Source organism: Ostrea edulis, chromosome 5 (assembly GCF_947568905.1).
Source record: "Ostrea edulis chromosome 5, xbOstEdul1.1, whole genome shotgun sequence".
NCBI lineage: Eukaryota > Metazoa > Mollusca > Bivalvia > Ostreida > Ostreidae > Ostrea > Ostrea edulis.
The window spans coordinates 92,534,119-92,560,988 of NC_079168.1; the positions used below are offsets into that span (position 1 = coordinate 92,534,119).

The following is a 26,870-nucleotide window of genomic DNA, read 5'->3' on the forward strand; positions in this document are numbered from 1 at the left end:
TTTAATAACGCTAGTATAAAACATATGTACACCGAGTTTTGATTTAAAAAAAAATATTGTATAGTTGTGTTCTTGACATTTAACTTGAGTGTGCTACAGTGAAGTGTTTGTTTCGTGTTAAGTGGTCCAAAAATTACTCGTGTACGAACTAAATAAATAAAAAAAAAAAGAATATGTCGCACAATATGAAGTACTAGAGAATTTTTTTTATCAGAAATCGAAATCAGGATACAAGCAGATAGCTACATTATTTCGTCAGCAATCCCTCGGTCATATATATCAGTACCTCACGAGTGTGATGAGGAGGAAAACAATGAATCTGAAAGCCGAAATACAAAAGCTTTCACAGGGCAAAGACTTTAGATTGAGTGGTGTACAACTGACAAAAACGGTTGAACACTTTAAAACTATGAAAGACAGATTGTCTGACCTTACTTAAACTGTTGCATGACATATTTGCTCTACATCATAAAGATATATTTGTGTCATTTATTTACTTCTGTTACTTATTGACTTTATTAATATGGTTTAAAGAAAAATTAACATATTTTATATATTCTTAGAAGTTTCCCAATTTGGTTTAAAATTATACTAATTTTCCCAATCTCAAGGGACCTGGTCCCTGTACCAATATATGCTGTGACAGCCCTACGTTGTGGACTATATGCTAATTTTCCCAATCTCAAGGGACCCGGTCACTGTACCAAAATATGCTGTGACAGCCCTATGTTGTGGACTATATGGTCTTCTTATACTAATTACCATACTGTTAAATCATTGATATTCTTATTAAATCTTTGTGCCAGTTTTGAGAGAAATAAGCCTGTTGGGACTTGATTTTGTGATTGTAGGGTTGTCCTGTTCTGTGGAAAATGAATGATTATTCGGTAAATAGGTCATCCTTTTTCTTAGGGAAGATATAAATTTATATGGTACCTATGACTTCCATGAACCGATTTCTTGTAGGGTTTCAATTTCTGACGACGAAGAGCCTATCAAAGGAAAGAAAAGAAAAGCCAAAAGTTCAATGGCTCCAAAGAAAGTCAAGAAAAGACGAACAAGTGAGGAAGCTGACCCTCTTGATCAAACCTGGATCCATCCTGAGTCATATGATTCTGCACAGAAGTGAGGGTCATTAAGTGATTTTCAATGCAACAGTTTTTAGCTCACCTAAGCTGAGAGCTCAAGTGAGCTATTCAGATCACCCGTTGGCCGTCTGTCTGTAAACTTTTCACATTTTTGACCAATTTTAACCAAACTTAGCAATTGCATCCTTGGGTGAAGGGCTTTCAAGTTTGGCCATGCCCCCTTCAAAGGGGAGATAATCACAAAAATAGGGTGGGGTCATTTTAAAAATATTTTATTTAAGAACCACTGGGCCAGAAGACCTAAAATTTACATGAAAGTTTCCTGACATAGTGCAGATTCAAGTTTGATAAAACTATGACCCCTGGTGGTAGGTTGGGGCCACAACAGGGGATCAAATTTTTACATGTGAATATATAGGTAAAATCTTTTAAAATATTCTTCTCAGGAACCACTGAGCCAGGAAAGTACAAATTTACATAAAAGCTGACATAGTACAGATTCATTTCATGGTTACTAAAATGATTGGGGGGGGGGGGGGGGGGGGGGGGGGGGGGGGGGGGGGGGCGCAATAGGGGATCAAGGTTTCACATACAAGTATAATGGGGAAATCTTTTAAGAATCTTCTTCTCAAGAACACTGGGCCAGAGGAGTTTACATATATGTAAAAGCTACCTGACATAGTGCAGATTCAAGTTTGCAAAATGTCTAGGCCCCCAGGGGTAGGATGAGGCCACAATAGGGATCAGAGTTTTACTTGTGAACATATATAGGGAAATTTTTTAAATATGGGCCAAGGTGACTCAGGTGAGCGATGTGGCCCATTCGCCTCTTGTTTAGCACTGATGTTTGCATAAGCGTTTACATTACAATGTACATTTGCAGGCTGATGGAACAAATTGGTATAAATCCAGCTGATCTGGGTCATGAGAATGGCATCCAAAGAGTCAAGGAATATCAGAGGAAATGTAGTGAGTGGATTAGATATTGTTATACAATTATCGACTACAGGCATTTTGTTTGACCTTCAAACAGATCTAAACGTGAAACACAGTGCCTACACGATTCAATTCAATTAAATCATCTTTGATTTGATTCAATAATTAAAAAAAAAAAGCCAGAATTATATATGGTGTGTTGTAATCTGTGTGTTACTTATTGCTATCTGTAGATAAAATTAAGTATTTTTATAAGTGAGCACATTTTAAGATGTAAATTAAGTTGTAGGTTTTCCATTAAATTCAACAACACCCATCTGACATAAAATTCGTATGATTTTACAGTGTATGAGGAGCAGGCATTTTAGTCATGACATGATTCTTAAATATACAGAATCATACAAGCATGAAACTTGTATATAGTCATTATTCTTAGATCGTTGTGTTTGTCACCAATTCCAGAAGTCTCATCAAAAATGGTGGAGATCTTGCAAAGACACACCTTGATCTAAGATTGTGAACTTATGTAGTGGTCCCCTGGCTCAGACATATAATGCAACATAAGGCCTGATATTTAACAAAATGCAATGTTGATGAAAGGCTTGAAAAACGATGTGTGACGTCATATCTACGTTTTGACATCATAATACAACTGTGGCAGAGGCGGATCTAAATTAGGGGTTTGTTTTATGCAACAGAAAATAAAAGCCTTTGTTATTTTCCTGCATCTAAAACTTGGCACGTCTGGTAATGCAAACCATGGTGTAAGACACCCCCCCATGATAACCAACCATGCCACTTACTGTTCACGACTGAAAATTCATTGACTATATCTTTACAATAACAAAGGGGAGGAGGGCTCATATTCAATAATTATTATATGCGAATGCTGAAATATATAATCATTGTTAACACTATAATTCTGTACAATATCATAAATATTGTTCTAATTTCCTCTTCTGAAACATTGCTACATGGGGATTATTATGTCTCCCCCTCTTTCAGGGGGAGACGTATTGTTTTTGTACTTTCTGTCCGTCTGTCACAAAATTTTGTGAATGCAAGGTGAAGATAACGAACAGCGATCAATCTCATAACTCCTACAAGCAATACAAAATAGATAGTTGGGCAAACACGGACCCCTGGACACACCAGAGGTGGGATCAGGTGCCTAGGAGGAGTAAGCATCCCCTGTTGACCGGTCACACCCGCCGTGAGCTCCATATCCTGATCAGGTAAACGGAGTTATCCGCAGTCAAAATCAGTGTGCCAAGAACGGCTTAACAATCGGTATGAAACACGTCAGACAGCATTTGACCCAATGCGAGGTCGTATTGACGAACTAGATCGTTATAACGACCATAGAATTTGCGAAATGCTGACTTCAATTGAGACTGTTGAAATCCCTGTACCATCAACTTGTTTGTCAGTAGATTACCTCGATTTAAAAACCGACTATACCCAGAACAAGCTCTTGCATATCGAATTAGTTGAGATATATCAACACCATATGCAGGTGATAATGGAATATTGCTACATCAATGTGGGAAGTTGATGATGGAGAAGCTGAAATCATCTCGTTTGTCATACAGTTGAGTTGTCAGTTTGCCGTTTCTCCTCCTATATGTCTTATTGGATAGACTTGAAACTTTGTACAGAGTCACACCTTGGTTTAAAAAGATTTTTGAAAATTGGGCAGTTTTTGTCCTGCTTTTTCTTACAGATGTGCAGTACTAGAGAAGATTTTTGAAAACTGGTCATTTTTTGCCCCACCCCTAAGGCCCCAAAGGTGCAGGAGTACTGAAATATACAATTTATGTTAACCATGACCTAAAGATGCTTCATACCAAATTTTGATGATATTGGAATGGTAGTTATCAAGAAGTTAAAAATGTTTCAATTGTTACCACATGATGGACGACGGACCCAGACTAATTGCAAAAATTAAAAAAACTGGCACAATAAGATGATAAAATCTTTGAAATTTCTACATCTAATTCGGAAGGCGGTGATTATCTTGAAAATTTATATAACTAGAGATTGTTTTTATGAAAAACAAATGTCTCCAGCTCCCCAAATTGGAAGTGCTCCAAATGAAACCCCCTCCTCTTAATGTACTGCATGGTATGGAGGAGAAAGCATGAGCAGGAACATCGATATTATGGACTCTGATATTATGCCACATAGGAGAAGTGTTCACAAACTATTTTACACCTCCCATCCCTCAGATCCACTATGATTTTAAGGATAGATAAGCCATATAGGAGAAGTGTTCACAAGCTATTATTTTACATCCTCCACCCCTCTTAGATCCACTATAACTTTTAAGCAAATAATTGGATTCTCCTGTCCCATCAATATGCACATCTGCAAATGGCAATGAAGCATTGTACAAAGATTCAGATCTATCCGATAAGCCATATAGAAGGAGAAGTGGTCACAATCTATTTTACATCCTCCACCCCTCTTAAATCTACTATAACTTTTGGGAAAATAATTGGAATCATTGTACAAAGTTCGACTTTTATTCATTGTAGATATATACTGGGAATAAAAATGATGTGTTACCGCATAAAATTATGTGTTGATCTTATTTCATTCAAACAGGTCTAAAAGAAATTGGCAAAAATGTTCAATTAGGAGAACATACACTGCAGCTGATATTGGAGGCATTTCTTCAACCAAGTGGATATGATATCAGAGGTAACTGATAGCCCTAGAAGTGTGCAATACTACTTGCGTATCAGTATAGCTGCAATAATGTAGCCTTTTCTGATCACCCTTTGTCTGTCGTCTGTCAGTCCATCTGGCAATCAGTTTCCCGCACTTTTTTCATTATGATTGTAGATATTCATTGATATGTGATATATTACTTTACCATGACAAATTGCAGATCACAATCGAATTTTATTTCGGTCCAGTGATTATTTGCTGAGTTATGGCCCTTAGACTTAGAAAATTAGCTCAAATACTCAATTTTCTGCACTTTTTGGTCATGCAGATATTTGTTGGCACATTGCTTTACCATGACAAGTTACAGATCAAGTTAAAATTTTGTTTCAGTCCAATGAATTTTATACGCCCGTCACATTGCAGGCAAAATGCACCATAAGTCTAGGATCTTGCTACTTGGTACATTTTTGGTCACCATGATGAGAGAAAGATGCCTTTTGTTTTTCAAAGTCAGTTGTGAAGGTCATCTCAGTTAATAGGATAACCTTGTAGGCAGAATACAGACCGAACTATTGGGGCCAGGACCGTCAAACTTACACATACTCCTCATGCCAAGTGTAGGGCGCCTTTTGTTCTTCAATGTCAAAGGTCAAAGTCGTAGCATCACATAGTAGGAAAACCTTTTAGGCAGGATACAGACTGAACTGTTGGGGATTGGACGTACACATACATCTGATGTGAAGCGGAGGATGTCTATTGTGTCTCAAGGTCAAAGTCGTAGTATCACGTAGTAGAAAAACCTTGATTTTGTTATGGATACAGATATTGCCCTGAAATTTAGTCACAAGCTTCCTCTTGGTGGAATACAAGTTCAGCTTGCATTTCAGCTGGATTGGCCCATCCTTGACCTACTTTTGGGCTAAAAATAGGTCAAACGGTTTTCCGGGCTTTTTTTTTTTTTTTTATTTTGGATACAGATATTGCTTTGATATTTAGTCAAAGGCTTCCTCTTGAAGGAATACAAGTGCAGATTGCATTTCAGCTGGATTGGTGCACTATTACCTACTTTAGGGGTAGATGTAGGTCAAAGAGTTTTCCAGATTTTTGTTTGGTATGGTCCCAGGTATTGCTCTGAAATTTTGTCACAACCTCCCTCACGGAGAAATACAGAATCAGTTCACATTTCAACTTAATTGGTGCACCATGACCTACTTTAGGGCTAAAAGTAGATCAAATGGTTTCCTGGACTATTTATCATTGTTCACTTTCAATTTATTTATTGACATCACCATGTTGGCATACAGTCAAAATAGCAAAACAAATGACATAACAAAAAGAAAAGAAAGAAAAAAATGATGGCACAATGACTATAGCATATATAAGATTATAGATAGATATTGCACTGACATTTTGTCACAACCTCCCTCTCAGAGAAATACATAATCAGTTCACCTGTCAGATGGATTGGTGCACCATGACCCACTTTAAGGCTTTTCTGCTCAGAATGTGTGTTGTATCAATTCAGAGTGCACAATATGCTTCCAGGTTGAATTTCACTGTCTGACGGGCGTACATTGTACTGTTTGCGGTCTTCTTGTTTAAGCATGTCTTGAATAGACGGTACCTATTTTTATACGCCCTTCTTTAGATGGGATTTATTATGGTACAATGATGTCTGTATATCAGTCCTTCTGTCCATGGTTTGTTTCTAATTTCATTTCTCTGTTACATATCAAGCTGAAACTTGCTCTGTAGCTTCTTTGTGGATTACTCTAGAATATGTTGCAAGGATTTTGATTTCCTTTTTTGAGTTTTTGAGGAATTTACTACGTAGAGAGTACATAATTTGTCGAATTTTCATTCCAGTTTTCAAGTGAGGACACTCTTTATTTTACAGAGTATTTGTATGTTTATGGAACGTGTGTATGTGGCAAAGATTTTGATTTTCTTCAATTTTTGAGAAAATTACAGGTTGTTGAACTTTGTTAGTTTTTAGGAAATATTGCATAGAGAGTACATGATTTGTTAGCTCACCTAAGCTTTTCTGATCACCTGTTGTCCATCGTCTGTCTGTAAACTTTTTACATTTTCCAACTTCTTCTCCAGAACCACTGGGCCAATTATAACAAAACTTGGCAAAAAGCATCCTTGGATGAAGTGCTTTCAAGTTTGTTCAAATTAAGGGCCATGCCCCCTTCAAAGGGAAGATAATCACAAAAATAGGGTGGGGTCATTTAAAAATCTTGATCTCAAGAACCACTGAGCCAGAAAAACTGAAATTTACATGAAAGCTTCTAGACATAGTAAAGATTCAAGTTTGTTAAAATCATGGGATATGTTGGGGCCACAATAGGGGATCAAAGTTATACATGTGAATATTTAAAGAAAATCTTCTAAAGAACCACTGGGCCATAAGAGTGGAGATTTACCTGAAAGCTTCCTGGTATAGATTAGGTTCAGATCATGGTCCCCAGGGGTAGGGTGGGGATACAATAGGAGATCAAAGTTTTACATGTTGATATATAGGAAAATCATCTCCAGAACGGGATAATTTCAACCAAATTTGTTACAACTCATATTTGGGTGAAGGGGATTCACGTTGTTCAAATCAAGGGTCATGTCCCCTTCAAAGGGGAGATTATCACAAAAATAAGGTGGAATTATTTAAGAATCTTCTCAAAAACCTCCTGGCTAGAAAAGCTGAAATTTATATGAAAGCTTCTTGACATGGACATTCAAGTTTGTTAAAATCATGGCCCCCAGGGGTAGGGTTGGGCCACAATAGGGGTTCAAAGTTTTACATGCAAATATATAGGGAATTTTTAAAAAAATCTTCTCAAAAACCACTGGGCCATAAGAGTGAAGATTTACCTGAAAGCTTCCTGGTGTAAAGTACATGTAGATTTAAGTTTGTTTAGATCATGGCCCCCGGGGGTAGGTTGGGGCCAAAATAGGGGATCAAAATTTTACATAGAAATATAATGGGGAAATCTTTAAATATCTTCTTCTCAAGAACCATTGGGCCAGAAGAGTTTACATTTGCATGAAAGCTTCCTGACATAGTTCAGATTCAAGATTGTTGAAACCATGGTTCCCAGGGTTAGGTTTGGGCCACAATAAGGATCAAAGATTTACTTGCGAATATGGAGGGAAAATCTCTAACTATGGACCAAGGTGACTCAATGGAATGATGTGACCCATGACTATGGGGCACCAAATTAACTTAAACTCAAATAATTGAAGATATCTTCAATTATTTGAAGATATCAATTCATTTGATGTGCGGAACAATTTGATTAAAGATATCTTCAAATAATTAATGATATCTTCCAATTCTGAATTATTGCGCACATTAATTGAATTTATGATAGCATTAATTCTTCAGCTGGATTTATATGGATTGATGCACGCTTTAATCGAATTGATGATCTCCCCAAATGAATTAATGATATGAACAATTGAACAAGCATTCTGAGAGTATTGCATGACAATACATAGTCCCCTACTGGTTGCAAAAATTGCTGTACCACCACAATATTCATAGTTTAAAAGGGAAAATTGGGGAACCAGGATAGGATATCAACTACTATTTGAGTAGAGACTAGACCAGGGGGAAAAATAGAAATTTATAATTAGGTTTAATTAGGTCTTTAACCAAGTCAATAAACTGTGACATGTAGGTGATGATGAATAATTTAGCTATATTGTATTACTATGCTAGAAGTTTTAATGAGTGTAGTACTCTTATCTACAGAGATAAGAAATTTGGATGTAAACTAACAGTTTATGCTATTTTTCTAAGTTCAAGGGCCATAACTTAATGAAAAATCAACGGATGGAGACAAAATTCGAACTTGATCTGTAACTTGTTATGGCAAAGTAAAGTACCAAATATCAAATTAATATCTGCAAGCACAACAAAAAAAAATCGGAAAACTGATAATTCATGTTATTTTTCTAAGTCTAAGGGCCATAAATTAATGAAAAATCAACGGACCAAGATGGAATTCGAACTTGATCTGTAACTTGTTATGGCAAAGCAATGTACCAGATATCAAATAAATATCTGCTAGCACAACCAAATAAAGTCCGTAAAACTGGTAATTCATGCCATTTCTAAGTCCAAGGGCCATAACTTAGTGAAAAATCAACGTACCGAGACGAAATTCGAACTTCATCTGTAACTTGTTTTGGCAAAGCAATGTACCTAATATAAAATAAATATCTGCAAGAACAGTGAAAAAAAGTGCAGAAAACTGGACTGACAGACAGAGCGCAAACCTAAAGTCCCCTTCGACTTGGTCGGTAGGGGACTAATAAGAGAGCAATAATTGATATAATGCGCGCATTAACTCAATTGGTGAAAGCAATAGTTGAATTGATGCATGCATTAATTCATTTGATGAGAGCAATAATTGATTTAATGCATGCATTAATTCAGTTGTTGCTCTCTTCAATTGAATTAATACATGCACCAAAAAGTATGAAAGTTAGAGACTGGACAAGCTAATTGTGGACGCCGCCCGCCCGACTGGACACTCATCCTTATCCAATTTAAAAGCCGAGATTTGCTACACAACTCGGATAACAAAGTATAAATATTTTGACTCCCTAAATTACTGGTGTGTAACAAACTGGTACATAACAATACTTTTGGCTAATACTCGGGTGACTGATAAGGCCTATGGGCCTCTTGTTTAATATGTCTGTATCTCAGCTTTTGAAAATACGGTGTTTGGAATTCTTAAAAAATGCTATTCTGTGTTTTTTTTAATTTTTGCTGTGCCAAATTTAAGCATAGATTTGTTCCCATCAGTATTGCTTTGTTACTCGATATTTTAATGAGAAAATTTGCTTTCTGACAGAAAAACATTCAAAGCCAATGTTCAAGGAAGGAATTTGTGACATTGCTAGTCTGAGGGAAGGAACAGTATTGACAGGAAAAGTAACCAATGTAACTCATTTCGGAGCATTTGTGGACATTGGAGTGGGCAGAGATGGACTTATTCATATCTCAAACATGAGAAGGAAGGAATTACATTTAGGCCACCGAGTGGAAGTCCATGTATTAAAAATAGACAAGACTGGAAACAGAATTGGGTTAAGACTGGAGAAAATTTTGTGAATTCAAAGAATTAAGCAAATAATTGAGAATGTATCCACATTACGTCAAAATATTGTGGAGCTTTATAACAATTTTGTGAACGATTGTTAAAACATAAGTTTGAATAAAAATGCCATCTTCTTTGTTTCATTTATTACCTGATGAAAGGAAAAGATGCGAAAGGATCCAGACATTTATTAATGTAAGAATATGTACTGTTCAGTTTTGTTAGTGAATTTCAGTATTTAGGCAGTAACATCTTCATTTGATACTGTGGATGTTCATGTACATTACTCTGACAATGGTTCACAATAGACTCTTGCGACATTGTCATATATAAGACATTTCATACAATGTACATAGAATATTTATTCAACAAATCTGGGCCCGCAGGAGCATTAGGATGCACATTGACAAAGTCCAAAATCACAGAAGCATATGACAAAGAAAATTGCACTGCATGATGAACAGAGAGTTAGCCATCAAATATATCAATGCATAAAAACCACACAAAACATATATTCATGTATAGATAGATAAACAATAGAACCCTCTTATTGTGTAATGTTTCATTTTTCAAGCTATTTCACCACAGTAAGTGGGTGATCATAAGTATATTCTTTAGTAGGGCTGTCAGTTCCAAAAAAGCTGAAATGCAAACTGAACTTGTATTCCTCCAGAGAAAGCCTCGGACTAAATTTTAGGACAATATCTGTATCAATAACGAAAAAAGACTGGGAAACTGTTTGACCTACTTTTAGTCCTATTGTAGGTCACGGATGGACTGACCAATCCAGCTGAATTGCAAACTGAACGTATTCCTCTGAAAGGAAGCTTGTGTGTAAATTTCAGGGCAATATCTATCTGTAACCAGAAAACTATTTGACCTACTTATAGTCCTAAAGTAGGTCAAGGATGGTCCAATTCAGCTGAAATGCAAACTCAGTCTTAAAATTCTTGAGGGAGATATTGTGACCAAAGTTCGAAGTTGTACATGCATCCGTTACGGAAAAAAGTCTGGAAAACATGACCCCGGACGGATGATCAGCCAGACAGCGACAAAACATAATACGTCCCGTCTAATGACGGGCATATAGAAATAAGTTTAATTGAAACCTAGTCAGCAGATTTTTTAATACCATAGACCACACAAATTTGTATTAATTGGATAAAACATGTCTACCATATGTTGAATGAAAGTAATGACAAATTATGATACAGTTTTAATGCCTTCCTGGTCAATCACATACACAAGTTCAAGGTTGGGAAGATTGGGAGCAAATGTCACTTCCAGTGTCCTAATTGAGGTGGGGAATCCCCCAATCACTACTCCATTCAGGATGTTCCTTGGCAAGTCCAGTTCATGGCTAGTCCGAGCCAGACTCAGTCTGCATGTGATCTGGTTAGACCAGGCTAATCCAAGAGCAGGTATTTGTCTCCTGTGCAAAGTTTGCATAGAATCTGTCACCTGTTGAAGTAATCATACCCATTACCAAATTAATGAGATACTCAAAATATTTTACTAAAGCAGTATAACCAAAATGCATAAATACATCTATTAACATTAAGCCTACAGGCCTTATCAATCACCTTAAAAAGTATCACTAGCCCCAGGGACTAGGAAATCTAGCATCATTTTCCTGTTCTACATAGCTAAGCTAAATTCTAATAATATAAATAGTGTAACAGTATAAAACAAGATGTGTTCTCAAAACAATAATGCCCTCAATACTGACCAGAGACTTCACATAATATATGATATATTAACACTGGATTATTTTGAACCTGTCCTAGAATCAGAACCTTGGGATTGCAAAATTCACAATTTTTGGTACATCCCTTTCTGCTTTTCCCACTATGCACATACCTGTAGTTTTTATACAGTATCAGCAAAATTAAAGGAGAAGTCTTTCAGAGATGAAAATCACCATGATAATATTGGCCCCACCCTGCAACTAAAACCCCTAACCCTGGGATCATGAAAATTACAATTTTGGTAAAGGGCTCTTTCTAAATATTACTTTCAATTTAGTAACAGTAGCATTAACAAAGATATTCAAATGTTTTACACATAAACACTAAATGCCAAGTTTGGTCCCACCCTGGAGTCAGAATCAGGGATCATAAAATTTACAATTTTGGTAAAGGGCTAGACTGCTCTTTTTAAATGTCTATTTAGTTTTTAGTATCAATAGAATGTTAGTTACATGTTTTACACATAAACACTATACCACCAAGCTTGGCCCCAACCTAGTCAGAATCTCTATCCCAGGGGTCACAAAATTTACAATTTTGGTAGAAGCCTTCCTGCTCTACATGACTGCATTTAGTATTTCTTGCAGATATGTGGTTATCGAGAAGATTGGTCAATTTCTGGCAGTTTTTGCTGAACCCTTAAGGCCCTGGGGGTGGAGGAGTCCTGAAATTTGCAATTTATGTCCCCCTTGTCCAATTCATGCTTCAAACCAAATTTTTAAAAGAATTGGAGTGGTGGTTACCAAGAAGTTAATGTTCAATTAGCGATTTATTAAGATGAACTGGTTTGTGGTGACTAATTTTCGACAAGATACATTAAAGGACTCGTTCATGGCAAGATGATGAGATTGTCGAGAAAATTTCTAGCATGCAAATAAAAGTAGTGGATTACAGTAATTGAAAGCAATTTGTAAAACCAAAAATCTACAAACTTTAAGGCCAAAGTGGGAGAAACTGGGTTTTCTTTGCAAAGTGGCAACAAGGGAAATAAACTTGGTGTTCAAAATGTTAATTTGCATCAGAGTGGTACAATAATTAACTTATTAATTCTGTGATAATTTCAAGGTTGATAGAATCATCAATTCTGACAAACATATTTACCTGATTGACACAAACAACAGGCAAGCAGTATTTTGAACTGAGCTTTTGAAGACTTGCAGCCAGAGAGGCCATGTGCTTTGAACGTTTGTACATGTCCTTTAACTCGTAATCACATCTGAACACAGCTGCCACAGAATCGACAATCACAAGCTTTACACCTCCACTGGAAAGCAAGTGTGGCAACTTCTGATGTATGCACGCATTCAAACTTTCCTACAATTGTGGACATACACTTGAGGAAATCCTTCATTGATCCCCATGTAAAGGTTATGAAAACATGGTTCAGTAATTGCTCTCTAACAAAATTCACTTGCCTTGTAATTTGTAGGAATACATATATAATTTTACTATAAAATTAACAAGAGGCCCATGGGCCACATTGCTCACCTCAGTCACCTCGGCCCATATTTAAAGATTTTCCCTATATAATAGCATGTAAAATTTGGATCCCTATTGTGGCCTAACCTACCACCAGGGGCTATGATTTTAACAAACTTGAATCTGCACTATGTCAGAAAGCTTTCATGTAAACTTCTTTTGCTAAATGGTTCTTGAGAAGAAGATTTTTAAAGATTTTTTCTATATATTTGTTTGTAAAACTTTGATCCCCTGTTGAGGGCCCCATCCTACTCCCAGGGGCCATGATTTTAACAAACTTGAATCTGCACTATGTCAGGAAGCTTTCATGTAAATGTAAATTTTTCTGGCCCAGTGGTTTTTAAGAAGATTTTTCCCTGTATATTTCTAATGTAAAATTTTGATCCCTTTTGTGGCCCTATCCTACCCCCAGAGGGGAAGGGGGGTGGTGGTGTCATGATTTTAACAAACTTTAATCTGCAGTACGTCAGGAAGCTTTCATGTAAATTTGTACTTTCCTAGCCCAGTGGTTCTTGAGAAAAAGATTTTTAAATGACCCCACCTTATTTTTGTGATTATCTCCCCTTTCAAGGGGGCATGGCCCTTCATTTGAATAAACTTGAAAGTCCTTCACCAAAGGATGCTTTTGGCCAGGTTTGGTTGAAATTGGCCCAGTCGTTCTGAAGAAGTCGAAAATGTGAAAAATTTACTGACAGACGACGGACAACAGGCAATCAGAAAAGCTCACTGAATCCCAGATTATGGCCTTGCTATTGGTTTAGATGCATTACTGAACATATTCATGCTGGTACTGTCTCAATATGAATGAAAACTTCTTGAAGGGATATCAAATAAATAAACAAACAACTAATTCAATACACAAGAACATGATCTGTGTATGATCAATTTCTTAACTGATGCACGCTACTGACAAATAAGTTGATATGACTGGGGTTTCAACAGTCACAAACTTTTTTTTGCTCATTAGTAACATATTTTCATAACTTATTTTTTCCCTGCTGTTCTCTTTAATTGATTATGATCTATAATTAACAGTTCTGGGTATCCAGTGGGCTTTGGAATTTATATACATGTATATACTGTGAAATCATTTAAATTAAATTAAATTTAGATTCATGAAGGCCAATTTTCATGGATTACCCAGATTTTCCAGCTTTGTTGTGAATTGTAGTTTCGTGGACATGATTTCTGTCTATTGAAATGTGGCATAAATTTTGTTTTTCATTGTGGTTTGAAATTTGTGGGATAGGGGGTATCCATAAAGTTTGCAAATATTGAGCCCCCATGATTCCACAGAAGGCTGGACATTTCTGTAATTGTATGTACTTGCCATGGCCATTTCCATGATTGACATAATAACTTTCTTCAGAAAGGCAGATTGGTTTCGATGGGAATTTTCTCAAGCTCGATACTTAGCGACAACATGTAAATTAATGTACTGTATTTGTAAAATGGGGATCTAAAAATTAGTTGGACATCTCTCAATTTAAAACAGTTGACATCTCCACAGGATTTCATTAAAGGATTAAAATTCTTTTTCTGAATCAAGTTGTTTCAAAATGTGGACTTCTACGAGTTCAAATTGCAAATAAATAATGCTTTTTCATTTACAAACACTTCACATGGGGGGAAAATTGTTTTTTAAAACAAGATTTTCATAATGATTTTAAATGATAAATCCAGGTTTAATCATTGCATTTCCCCACAATACAAGCAGCCTATAAATCACTTGGATATTCCAATATAATGGGGACTGAATCTCATGTATTTAGTCAATCATTGTTTTTAACTTATTCTGTAGCTACGTAACACATTGAATCAACAGTGATGTCGTCATATGGATCATATCTCTTGTATGCAGGGACACAGAGCAAACACAAAACCCCGAGAAGGAAAACAAACTCAGTGGACACACACTAGACACTTCAAATTTATGGGGGAAATCTATTGGGGGGGGGGGGGGGGGGGGGCGGCAAACAAAATTATGACATCCCTCTCATTTGAAAGTGGGAGGAGATCAGCATATGTCCCCACTGCTTCCTTTAGTCACAGGGGCTTGCTCCCATTAACAAGAGGCCCACAGGCCTTTACGGTCACCTGAGTACTAGTGAAAAAGTATCACTACTCCCAACGGCTATCAAATCTAGAAAAAAAATTCTATTTTGAATATCTAAGCTAAATTCTAATGTTCAGCAACAATATAAAACTTCACTGCTCTCAAAAGTGCATACACTGATGAAAGGCTTTACATAATATAATAGGTGTATTAACATTAAAACATCAAAAGATATGATTAATTTGGACCCATCCTCAAGTCAAAACCCTGGGTTGTGAAATTCACCATTTTTTGTACATCCTTTTCTGCTATTCCTAAATATGCATTTAGATTTCATACAGTATCAGCAAACTTACACATAAATACTATATACTAAGTTTGACCCCCACCCTGGGGTAAAAACTCCTACTCTGGGAATCATCATTTCAATTTTGGTAAAAGACTACCTGCACTGTCTAAATATTCATATATAGAAGTTTGGCCCTGCCCTGAGGTCAGAACCCCTACCCCGGGGATCATGAAATTTACAATTTTGGTAGAGGCTTTCCTGCTCTACATAACTATGCATTTAGTTTTTCTTAAACGTGCAGTTCTAGAGAAAAAGATTTTTGAAAATTGGTCAATTTTTGCCCCACCCCTAGGGCCCCAGAAGTGCTGGAGTCCTGAAATTTACAATTTATGCCCCCCTTGTCCCAAAGACGCTTCATACCAAATTTGAAAATAATTGGACTGGTAGTTATTAAGAAGTTAAAAATGTTCAAATTGTTTATGCACGACAGACAACGCATGACTGAGTTTACAATTCAATAGTTTAACATTTTTTTTTTAGAATATAGTATTGTTTATATAGTATTTTTTTTAACATGGGAGCAACCCCCTTGCTTTAGCTATTAAGCCCTTGAAAGGATTCCCATTTTCTAACATATATTTCCATGAAAGCATGAATATTGTTTAAACAATATTTATTCAATAAATTGATGGGAAAGCAAAGTATTCCATAAAATTCACAAATCACACTTGGTCTTGAGTCTTTGAGAAATAAATAAAATATAAAATTATTTTACGGTAACCATGAACTAGAAAGAAATGGATAATTAACTTGTATGAGTTGTGGAACCTACATTTCTGAGTACATCTGTCACCCTCCTCTGGAAGCCATGCTTTGAACAAATTTGACTCTACACTACAAGAGGATGTTTTCAAATTATTTTGACGAACCTCTCTTTTTGAGAAGCTACCTATTTGCAAGGCCTGGATATTGTGAAGATGGATGAAGTGTAGCCACATTGTTCACGAAAAGAAGATGTGATAGTTTTTCTGCATATACTAGTTGGTAAAATTTTGCACCCTATTGTGGCCTCATCCTGATCCCAGAGGTCATAATTTGAACATATTTAAATTTTTGTCATTAAAGGATACTTTTATGCAAGTTTGAAAATGTGCCAGTGGTCCAGGAGTCAAAAATGAGAAAAGTTATAAACAACTATAGATGGATGCTAAAAAAGTCTGAAAAGCTTACATGAGCCAATGGCCCAAATGTTCTAAAATCAAGGACACCATACTCACCAAGTTGCAAATTAATGTCATTTTCAGATGGAAACTACAGCTCTACTACATTTTAGATAGTGTTTTTTTTTTTTACTCATGCCAAGACATTGCTAGTGTATGTAAATTTAAATCTATTTAAATTGTGATCCACCCTCTACTCAAGATGTATCAGTTGACAAAGTTTGATGATTCTAGGTCTCATAGTATTTAAGTTACGAGCTGGACAAAAAGCAGGACAGACGACCGCCATACCATAATAGACAGGCATATAAAAAGTGGTCTTGATTGTGGATGTAGGACCCCACCTCAACGAACTTCCTTGCATGATGTGTAATTATATATTATGCTGCTGCTATGCACATCTACCATCCAGAATAATGAAAGAGACAATTACCAGGTCTGCAACATGTTCAATGAAGATGTTGTCTCCAAATGCTATCTTCTTGTGAATGTCTGTCCGCTGGCTGAAGTAACCAATCATTTGCCCGAGTCTTTTACTGGGAAAGACATCCTCAGTGCAGATATATGCAGCTCCTGTGTCATGAACTTCATATAAGCATAAATATATACACACACAACACGAAACATTAAAGATATAAAACTAACAGCATGAAAGTTCCCATGTTCAACATTAAGATTGGTAGTTTATAAGAATAAACTTTGATTTCCAACACTGTATAATATAGTCATAGATCATACATTTATATTTACATTTCCTGTGTTTTGCCTTTGATATCGTTACACATTGTAATGATGGCCATTTCCTCATGAATGCGCTGCAGTTGTAAACAATGTGTATATGAATATTCATTATTGATAAATATGGTATGTTTATCTTAACAGCTGGGAATTCTGACAGAAATGTGTATATGAATATTCATTATTGATAAATATGGTATGTTTATCTTAACAGCTGGGAATTCTGACAGAAATGTGTATATGGATATTCATTATTGATAAATATGGTATGTTAATCTTAACAGCTGGGAATTCTGACAGAAATGTGTATATGAATATTCATTATTGATAAATATGGTATATGTTAATCTTAACAGCTGGGAATTCTGACAGAAATGTGTATATGAATATTCATTATTGATAAATATGGTATGTTTATCTTAACAGCTGGGAATTCTGACAGAAATGTGTATATGAATATTCATTATTGATAAATATGGTATGTTTATCTTAACAGCTGGGAATTCTGACAGAAATGTGTATATGAATATTCATTATTGATAAATATGGTATGTTTATCTTAACAGCTGGGAATTCTGACAGAAATGTGTATATGAATATTCATTATTGATAAATATGGTATGTTTATTTTAACAGCTGGGAATTCTGACAGAAATGTGTATATGAATATTCATTATTGATAAATATGGTATGTTTATCTTAACAGCTGGGAATTCTGACAGAAATGCAAGTAGAATGTAAACATAAAAAAATTAATTTCATTTTACAAAATACATGAGGGTACTATGAGCAGCGACACGTTGCGCCGGTATACTTTACATGAATTAAGCGCTAATGTGCTTATGAAGTACGCCAGCATGAAGAGTCACATTTCATATCCACATGTATTTTCAAAGATAATTACCTCTTTTTTAAAAATGAAAAATTATCTGACATCTTTTTGATTTACTTGGGCTTATTATCTGAGTGGATCTAAGAATTTACTTATGAGACTAATACGCTGATTCCAAAGAATCCTGGTAAGAATAGCGAGTGTTTATTAGGAATTAGTTAACCCTTAGAAATACCACTTATTCTATACACTGAAAGTAAATTGGAATAACATTCAAAATATGTAGCAATGTTAAAAAATATAGGAAACTGGAGTGGGGGATTAACTTGCAAATTAATATGGTAAAATAAGATGATGTCAGTGGTATTGTTTTGTAACACGCAATGTTATTGCTTGCTTGACCATTTCACATTTTAGATCTGTTTAATACAAAATTACTTCATGAAAATCATTGTAATTATACACAAAAAGGATCCATGAGACTATTATCTTAAGCTTTCTGAGAAAATCTTTAATGTGAGTTCATGTAAGTCAATCATTCGGCAAAGAAACCATATTTTATACAATATAATAAATGTTAATCAACAATCAAATTGTATGTTACAAAAGAAGCGAAATTATTGCCATGCATAATTTTCTCTTCATCAGGATAATGATATAGCTGCTCCTATCCGGGCATGTTACCTGCTGATAAACCTCCTAAGTTATGGGGTAATTGTACACTTAAGCAAAGCTGCAGACAGAACTGTGTTTTACCACTCGCACTTTCTCCAGCAATCTCTGTTATTCCTCTTGTTAATATTCCACCTGCAGCAAATTTGAAAAATATTTTTGAAGATCCACATTCATACAAAACTCGTGAAATTGGAAAGTCCTGTCATTTTTAGTTTAAAAGTTATAACATCTGAAGTTTTTAAGGTCCCAAATATGGTCAAATACTTGGGTACAGTTTGGTAGGTCTTGATTAATGGAATAGAAAAAACTATGAAAACTAGCCCTTACACCAAAGTAAATGTAAAACTCAAATTTTTGGAAAGAAGGTCAAGGTTAAGGTGATAAAGTTTAATATCAATGAAAAAATGTAGATTACAGTGATCAATCTCAAATCCTATCAAGGTTACAAAATTGAAACTATGTAGGGCATACATGGACCCTTGGACACACAAGAGGTGGGATTGGGTGCCTAGGACGTATAACCATTCCCTGTGGACTTGTCACACCCACCATGAGCCTTATATCTTGATCAGGTAAACAGAGTAATCTGTGGTCAAAATCAGTACGTAAAGAACAACCTAACAATATGAGACTTTTGAGATATGGATCCACTCTTAACTTTTAACTTGCGTTGAATGTAACTGTGGGGCATACACGAGGGCTGTTCGATATGTAATGTGTATTGTACCACAGCGTGATAACGCTTTGCATGATTTCATGGATGATGATACTCTTGAATAGCTCTATTCAATACCTTTCCAACGGTATAAACACGACCCTTCAGCTCCACATAGTTTTAAACTTATAGTCATTTCAATAGAGCCAGTCGTTGACCACTGTTGTAAAAATGGTTGGGAAACAGGTTGAGAATATTGAAGAAATTAGAGCTTATATAAAAGTTTGCACAAAACTCGGTCATTCAGTAATGCAGATTTTTATTGAATTGGGGGAAGTTTATGGGTCTGATAAGGTAGGTGGAGAAAGATATTTCTGACTGGCACAGAGTCCATCAAAGATGCAACAAAATCTGGCTGACCTGTGACTGTAACAGGCAAGGCAAAAGTCAGGGAAATAATTGAAAGTGATGGCAGATACACGATTCGTGATATTGCCAAAGTTGTTGGCATATCGCTATCGCGGGTGCATGTCATTTTGAAAGTACGAAATATTTCTGCCAGAAAGACACCGCGTATATTGACAGATGACCAAAAATGGGTACGCGTACAAACCGCTAAACAATTGCTCAAAATGTTTCCCAAATTCAATCAAAGACAAATTGCAAACATTGTTAATGGTGACGAAACATGGGTTCACTATTTTGAACCAGTAAGAAAAATTGGAACAAAATATGGCTAACTAAACACGGTTGAAGGCCTGTAGTTCAATAGTTGCCAAAAGAACCATAAGCACAAAGAAGGTTCTTTTTTAAAGATATTCTTCTCATGTGATGGTATAGCCGTACAAATTCCGGTGCCGAAGGACAAAAGTGTTACAGGTCGATATTACCGAGATGTTATACTAAACAAGAGGCCCATGGGCCACATCGCTCACCTGAGTCACCTTGGCCCATATCTGAAGACTTTCCATATATATTTGCATGTAAAACATTAGTCCCTATTATGGCCCAAACTACCCTTTGCAAACTTGAATCTACACTATGTCAGAAAGCTTTCATGTAAATGTCAACTTCTTTGGCCCAATGGTTCTTGAGAAGAAGATTTTTAAAGCTTTTTCCTATATTTGTATGTAAAACTTTGACCCCCCCACTTGTGGCCCCATCCTACCCCCCGGGGGCCATAATTTGAACAAACTTGAATCTGCAGTATGTCAGAAAGTTTTCTTGTAAATATCAGCTTTTCTGACTCAATGGTTATTGAGAAAAAGATTTTAACTATATATTTGTATGTAAAACTTTGATCTCCCCTTGTGGCCCCATCCTACCCCCAGGGGCCATCATTTCAACAAACTTGAATCTGCACTATGTCAGAAAGTTTTCATGTAAAAATCAGCTTTTCTGGCTCAGTAGTTCTTGAGAAGAAGATTTTTCCTATATATTTGTATGTAAAACTTTGATCCCCTATTGTGGCCCCATCCAACCCCCGGAGCCCATGATTTGAACAAACTTGAATCTGCATTATGTCAGGAAGCTTTCATGTAAATCTCAGCTTTTCTGGCTTAGTGGTTCTTGAGAAGAAGATTTTTAAAGTTTTTCCCTTTATATTTGTATGTAAAACTTTGATCCCCCCTTGTGGCCCCATCCTACCCCTGGGGGCCATGATTTTAACAAACTTGAATCTGCACTATGTCAGAAAGTTTTCATGTAAAAATCAGCTTTTCTGGCTCAGTAGTTCTTGAGAAAAAGATTTTAACTATATATTTGTATGTAAAACTTTGATCCCCCTTGTGGCCCCGGGCATCCAACCCCCGGAGCCCATGATTTGAACAAACTTGAATCTGCATTATGTCAGGAAGCTTTCATGTAAATCTCAGCTTTTCTGGCTTAGTGGTTCTTGAGAAGAAGATTTTTAAAGTTTTTCCCTTTATATTTGTATGTAAAACTTTGATCCCCCCTTGTGGCCCCATCCTACCACCGGGGGCCATGATTTGAACAAACTTGAATCTGCAATATGTCAGGAAGCTTTCAGGTAAATTTCAGCTCTTCTGGCCCAGTGGTTCTTGAGAAGAAGATTTTTAAATGACCCCACCCTATTTTTGCATTTTTGTGATTATCTCCCCTTTGAAAGGGACATGGCCCTTCATTTGAACAAACTTGAAAGCCCTTCACCCAAGGATGCTTTCGGCCATGTTTGGTTGAAATTGGCCCAGTGGTTCTGGAGAAGAAGTCGAAAATGTGAAAAGTTTAACAGACAGACGGACAGACGACGGCTCTTAGTGAGCATTGCTCACAGTACATCTTGTTTTAATTTTGATGTTTCTTAGGAATTTTAAGTCTTTTGAAACCCCCCAAAAATCATTTATCTATTGAAAATTATCATTAACAGTCATGGGTTTGTTGTTTATTAACTACCACTTATATCCATGGTGCAACAATATGGTGTATTGATTGTATTCATTCAATATGTGCATATCTGTTTATAACATTTCATACAGAAATTTGAAAGGGTCACTTGGATTAGCCAAGCACCAATTAACACCCTGGCAAGCACAGGTAAACTATAGAACTTATAGAGGCCATTTGTGTTTTTCACACCTCCAGTTGATAATTTCCCACCTGGCCAGTCATTTTTCACACCTGGCCTTTCTTAATCACCCCTCTGGCCAAAATTTTCTAGTCTTCAAATAGTGGCCAGTATTATAAGGGTAAATTACACATATTTGTTAACAATTGTACTTTAAAAAGTGGCTGATGTTTGGTTTTCAGGGGTGGCCGGTTTTGTGAGACTTTCTTTGTAAGGAAATGTTAAGGTTTCTGCCAGGACTTTGAAAATCGGCCAATATTCAGGGAGAACCGGTTTTCTGAGGGGCCGGTTTGGAGAAGTTTCACTGTAATGTGCATTTCACTATTTAAGTCGAATGCTTTTGAGATATCATATAATACACATTACATATTGAACAGCCCTCGTATAAAACATGATAGAATGCATTTGTTTCACTTCGTTTGACACAATAACAATTTACCTCTTAATGCTTCATCGATCTGCTTACAGCCTGTGGAAAGTTTTCCAATTTTCAGTCTATCTGGACACTTGTCAGTAAGTTTCTGTATATCAAAAGCTGAAACCAATACACATGAAAACTGCTGAGTAATGATTGTTCCCAATCATTGTGAAACATGAATAGTTATTATATAGTTATGGAGATGACAAATCTAATTATCTCAATATTTATTACAAAATGAATGAATATGAAAATAAACATATATAAGTGCATCAAGTACACAGCGTTTATTATTGCCACTGTAATCTTATTTGCAAATGCAAATAAATGAAGAATTTATTCAATAAAGTTTATTAATCCTGGAGAATTTTGACATTAATATAAGAAATTTGTATACTGGTATTGTCATTTTTTGATGTGCAGAACGTTAATTTTAAATGAGAGTTCTTTTAAACATGTTCATAATTTTGAAATAAATGTTGTTGAATTCTGAAATGTTCATCACAATAGGGACATATTCTAAGAGATTCGAAAGATTCATCAATGTGCTTTATTTCGTTTACATGGTGGGTTTCGTTTTTGACATTGTGTAAATGAATAAAATTTGTACAAAATTTAGCTCCAGCCTTTGTCTATTAAATATAACATGTTTCGTATGAGTATGCTAGCTCATATTAGTTGAATTTTGATTTTGTGAAGATATGCTATAGGCTGTTTATTTCAACTGTCAGTAGAAATTAAATAATCTGAAGTATCGGTAACAGTCCTACTCTGGGGTGCAGCTTACTTACAAATTAAAATATATTAAGTGCAGTTCCTACATGAAACGTGAAGATAACGAACAACGATCAATCTCATAACTCCTACAAAAGGTGAAGATAACGAACAGTGATCAATCTCATATCTCCTATAGAGGTGAAGATAACGAACAGTGATCAATCTCATAACTCCTATAGAGGTGAAGATAACGAACATCGATCAATCTCATAACTCCTATAAAAGGTGAAGATAACGAACAACGATCAATCTCATAACTCCTATAAAAGGTGAAGATAACGAACAGTGATCAATCTCATAACTCCTATAAAAGGTGAAGATAACGAACATCGATCAATCTCATAACTCCTATAAAAGGTGAAGATAACGAACAGTGATCAATCTCATAACTCCTATAAAAGGTGAAGATAACGAACATCGATCAATCTCATAACTCCTATAAAAGGTGAAGATAACGAACAACGATCAATCTCATAACTCCTATAAAAGGTGAAGATAACGAACAGTGATCAATCTCATAACTCCTATAAAAGGTGAAGATAACGAACATCGATCAATCTCATAACTCCTGTAAGCAATACAAAACAGAGAGTTGGGCAAACACAGACCCTTGGATATACCAGAGGTGGGATCAGGTGTCTAGGAGGAGTAAGCATCCCCTGTCGAAAAATTTTAACAAAGGAGCACAATTCGTGTCCATGGAGATTCCAACAGACTGTTGGAAGACCTGATCACCAAAGACCAAGGAGATATTCTCAATGAGGAACTCCAGCATACTTTTTATTTCAACTTCAAAGTACTTGTGTGTGGAATCAGAGTGGTGTTTAACAAAGTAATTTTTTGGATGACTGATCACTAGATAGGAATATTTGCGTTTTCCATTTTTGTTGAAGAAGCAGCTGTCTATGATGTCAAAAAGTCTAGTCTTTAATATACATGTATATATCTCTTTGTTGCATTTTTAAGTCCATGTAGATTGGTAACGGAGATTTCAAAGCCTTTCAGTCACAGAAAATTAATCATTGTTTATAATAAACTCACAGAAATATGCTTTTTTTGAGAACAATTTTCCAAAGAATTTATAGTTCCACAAGTTATGAAATTCCCATTTTCCTTTTATTTGCACCAAATTACTGAGTTTGGGTGATACTTTCCCATTCAGTTATTCACTGTTAATTCCTCATGTTAATGCATTCTGATCACAGTATTAACAAAAACGATTACAAGTATGGCACAGAAGAAGTATTACCTGTATGGGAAGGTTCTGTCAGAATTTGATGAGCATTAGCGGTATTACCTGTGAGAGAAGATTGTGTCATCACTTGATGAACAATATCTATATTACCTGTGAGAGAAGATTGTGTCACCACTTGATGAACAATATCTATATTACCTGTGAGAGAAGATTGTGTCATCACTTGAAGAGCAATAGTGGTATTACCTGTGAGAGAAGGTTGTGTCATCACTTGATGAACAATATCTATATTACCTGTGAGAGAAGATTGTGTCATCACTTGATGAACAATAGCGGTATTACCTGTGAGAGAAGATTGTGTCATCACTTGATGAACAATATCTATATTACCTGTGAGAGAAGATTGTGTCGTCACTTGATGAACAATAGTGGTATTACCTGTGAGAGAAGGTTGTGTCATCACTTGATGAACAATAGTGGTATTACCTGTGAGAGAAGGTTGTGGCATCACCTGAAGAGCAATAGCTGTTTTGATTCCTGTAACCTCTCCCTGGCTTAATTTGGTCAATCTTTGAATGTCTTGTATTGACAGGGTCAGAATTTGTCCAAATGATGTCAGTCCAACTGAATAAATTTAAAAGAATTTTATTGTGAGCAATAAATGAATTGATGATCTTCAGATAAAAATCCCTCTCTGTTCTTAAGACCCAAGCATAGGCCTAAATTTGGCAGCCCTTCACCTGCAATGGTGATATCTCCATAGGAGTGAAAAATTCTTGAGCGGGACATTAAACAATATACAACCGACCCCCTTGTCCCAAAGATGCCTTATACCAATTTTTAAAAGAATGGAATGGTAGCTAGTTATCAAGAAGTTAATAATTAATGTTTTGAATTGTTAACGCACAAAAGATGCAGACCAAAATTAGAAATGCCTAGGGCGTTTTGCAACGTAATTCGGGGTGAACCGTCTTAGAACAAAACGTCTTTTGGGGTGAAATATTACTTTCATCACAGGAACCGGTGTTTTTATTAGGGCTATTATCTATCACGGTACATAGAATCACCGAAATTACCGCTAATCACCGAAATTACCAAAGCAATGACCGAAATTACCAATAAAGGGGCCGAAATTACCTCAGTGTATGTTTATCTATATACTATCTAGTCACACATCAAATTTCATGAAGATTGGTAACAATTTAAAGGAGTTATGGTCATTAAACCGATTAATGTGAAGCGTAAATTTATATGAGTTATTTCCCATGTTATATATATCATATTCATGGTATTGATTTATACAATGTGTGATAAATAAATAAAATAAAATATTTGTCCTGAATTTTATATTGCCATTTGGAACTTACTGGCTATTCATAGTTCTTTTACCGAGTACCTATCGGTAAAGGGAAGTAACTCAGATTCACACGTCACAATAATCGGTTTTATGGAAACAATTCCTTCAAATCGTTACCAATCTTCATGAAATTGGATGTGTGACTAGATGGTATATAAATGAACATATACTGAGGTAATTTCGGCCCCTTCATTGGTAATTTCTTTGGTAATTTCGGTGATTAGCGGTAATTTCGGAGATTCTTTGCACCCTATCTATCATTATTACAGACAAAATTACCGGTTTCTGTCTGAGTGTCACAGGCGGTTGTTTCATTGACTTCGTAAGCTATGCTATTTAATAATACCTTGCGAAGTCTATAAAACAAGCGCCGCGCCTGTGGTTCCTGTACTAGTGTGCTTTCAGTTTCACAAACGACTGCATCATGCACTTCGAATGTACACGTACACTCACAGGCCCCTGTGGTACACTCTCATCTCCGACGGCCTACCAATCTATTAAGAACGATTTCTCACAACGCTTCATCTCTCTACCTTTTTTGAGGGATGTCTTGATTTTCGGATTTATGTCTAAATCTTCTACAGAATTCATCAAGCCTTTTTCCCCCCTGATTTTTCCAGAGAGACAAATATCTTTTCAATTTTTGCGCCAACTAGTCACACCGGAAGTTGACTTTCGGAAACCCTACATTCGGAAGTTTGCAGGATTCATGTATGTTTACATGATGCTTGACGTGGGATGAAGACAGGGAGGGCTAGGACGTGTGTAAATCTAATTATTTTTTACGATGTCCTGTCAGTTGAATGTATTTGCTGATTTTCATGATATAACGACAGTCAGGAACTTTTTATTTCCTGAGCTGAAGTCTGAACCACCAGATGCGAATGAAAATTTAGGTAAGCTGCTAACTGGCCTAAACTTAGCATCGACCTCTCGGAAACTCAGAAAGTTCGATAAAGCACAATACTTGCATTTTCTCATAATTTACTCTGTTACAAACACTCCTGTGATCAGCAAGGTTTTTATTTGTCGTTTTTAT

General features: G+C 36.0%; 3 protein-coding genes across 12 annotated transcripts in view; 2 read left to right on the plus strand and 1 right to left on the minus strand.

Annotated features, from left to right (window-relative positions):
* The window catches only part of LOC125649362 (S1 RNA-binding domain-containing protein 1-like), a 60,861-nt gene extending 50,920 nt beyond the window's left edge, over nt 1-9,941 (plus strand). Inside the window, exons 15-18 of the mRNA XM_056139298.1 lie at nt 967-1,125; nt 1,972-2,057; nt 4,632-4,727; nt 9,563-9,941. Of these exons, the coding sequence (XP_055995273.1) occupies nt 967-1,125; nt 1,972-2,057; nt 4,632-4,727; nt 9,563-9,822 (601 nt within the window). The 3' untranslated portion in view covers nt 9,823-9,941. The remainder of the gene's footprint in view (nt 1-966; nt 1,126-1,971; nt 2,058-4,631; nt 4,728-9,562) is intronic.
* A 210-nt stretch (nt 9,942-10,151) lies between these two features.
* On the minus strand, nt 10,152-26,508 carry LOC125649372 (DNA repair protein XRCC3-like). Of its 5 annotated transcripts, none has more exons than XM_056139326.1 (7): nt 26,365-26,507; nt 24,961-25,098; nt 22,524-22,619; nt 18,927-18,977; nt 17,034-17,173; nt 12,658-12,870; nt 10,152-11,269 (listed from the first exon to the last, which is right to left on the minus strand). In XM_056139326.1, the coding sequence occupies exons 1-7, from the start codon at nt 26,420-26,422 to the stop codon at nt 11,012-11,014; spliced, it is 954 nt and encodes a 317-aa protein (XP_055995301.1). In that variant the 5' UTR covers nt 26,423-26,507; the 3' UTR covers nt 10,152-11,011. The 5 variants fall into 5 exon arrangements, with proteins under 5 accessions (XP_055995301.1, XP_055995299.1, XP_055995302.1 ...); XM_056139324.1 differs by having other exon boundaries at nt 18,855-18,977; nt 26,365-26,506; XM_056139327.1 differs by lacking the exon at nt 12,658-12,870 and having other exon boundaries at nt 18,855-18,977; nt 26,365-26,508.
* Nucleotides 26,498-26,870, plus strand: part of LOC125649351 (rab3 GTPase-activating protein non-catalytic subunit-like) — a 49,235-nt gene continuing 48,862 nt past the window's right edge. For all 6 annotated transcript variants that reach the window (XM_056139316.1, XM_056139317.1, XM_056139318.1 and 3 more), the window contains exon 1: nt 26,498-26,727. In XM_056139316.1, coding sequence (XP_055995291.1) covers nt 26,619-26,727 — 109 coding nt within the window. In that variant the 5' untranslated portion in view covers nt 26,498-26,618. The remainder of the gene's footprint in view (nt 26,728-26,870) is intronic.

What these genes read in the sequence shown, in the direction of transcription:
- LOC125649372 (XM_056139324.1), bottom strand. Translation starts at nt 26,422, where the DNA reads ATGAATTCTGTAGAAGATTTAGACATAAATCCGAAAATCAAGACATCC. An exon ending in GATCGATGAAGCATTAAGAG is followed by an intron (nt 18,978 to 22,523) that starts GTAAATTGTTAT and finishes AATTTGCTGCAG; the next exon opens with GTGGAATATTAACAAGAGGA. An exon ending in TTGAACATGTTGCAGACCTG is followed by an intron (nt 12,871 to 17,033) that starts GTAATTGTCTCT and finishes CCACAATTGTAG; the next exon opens with GAAAGTTTGAATGCGTGCAT.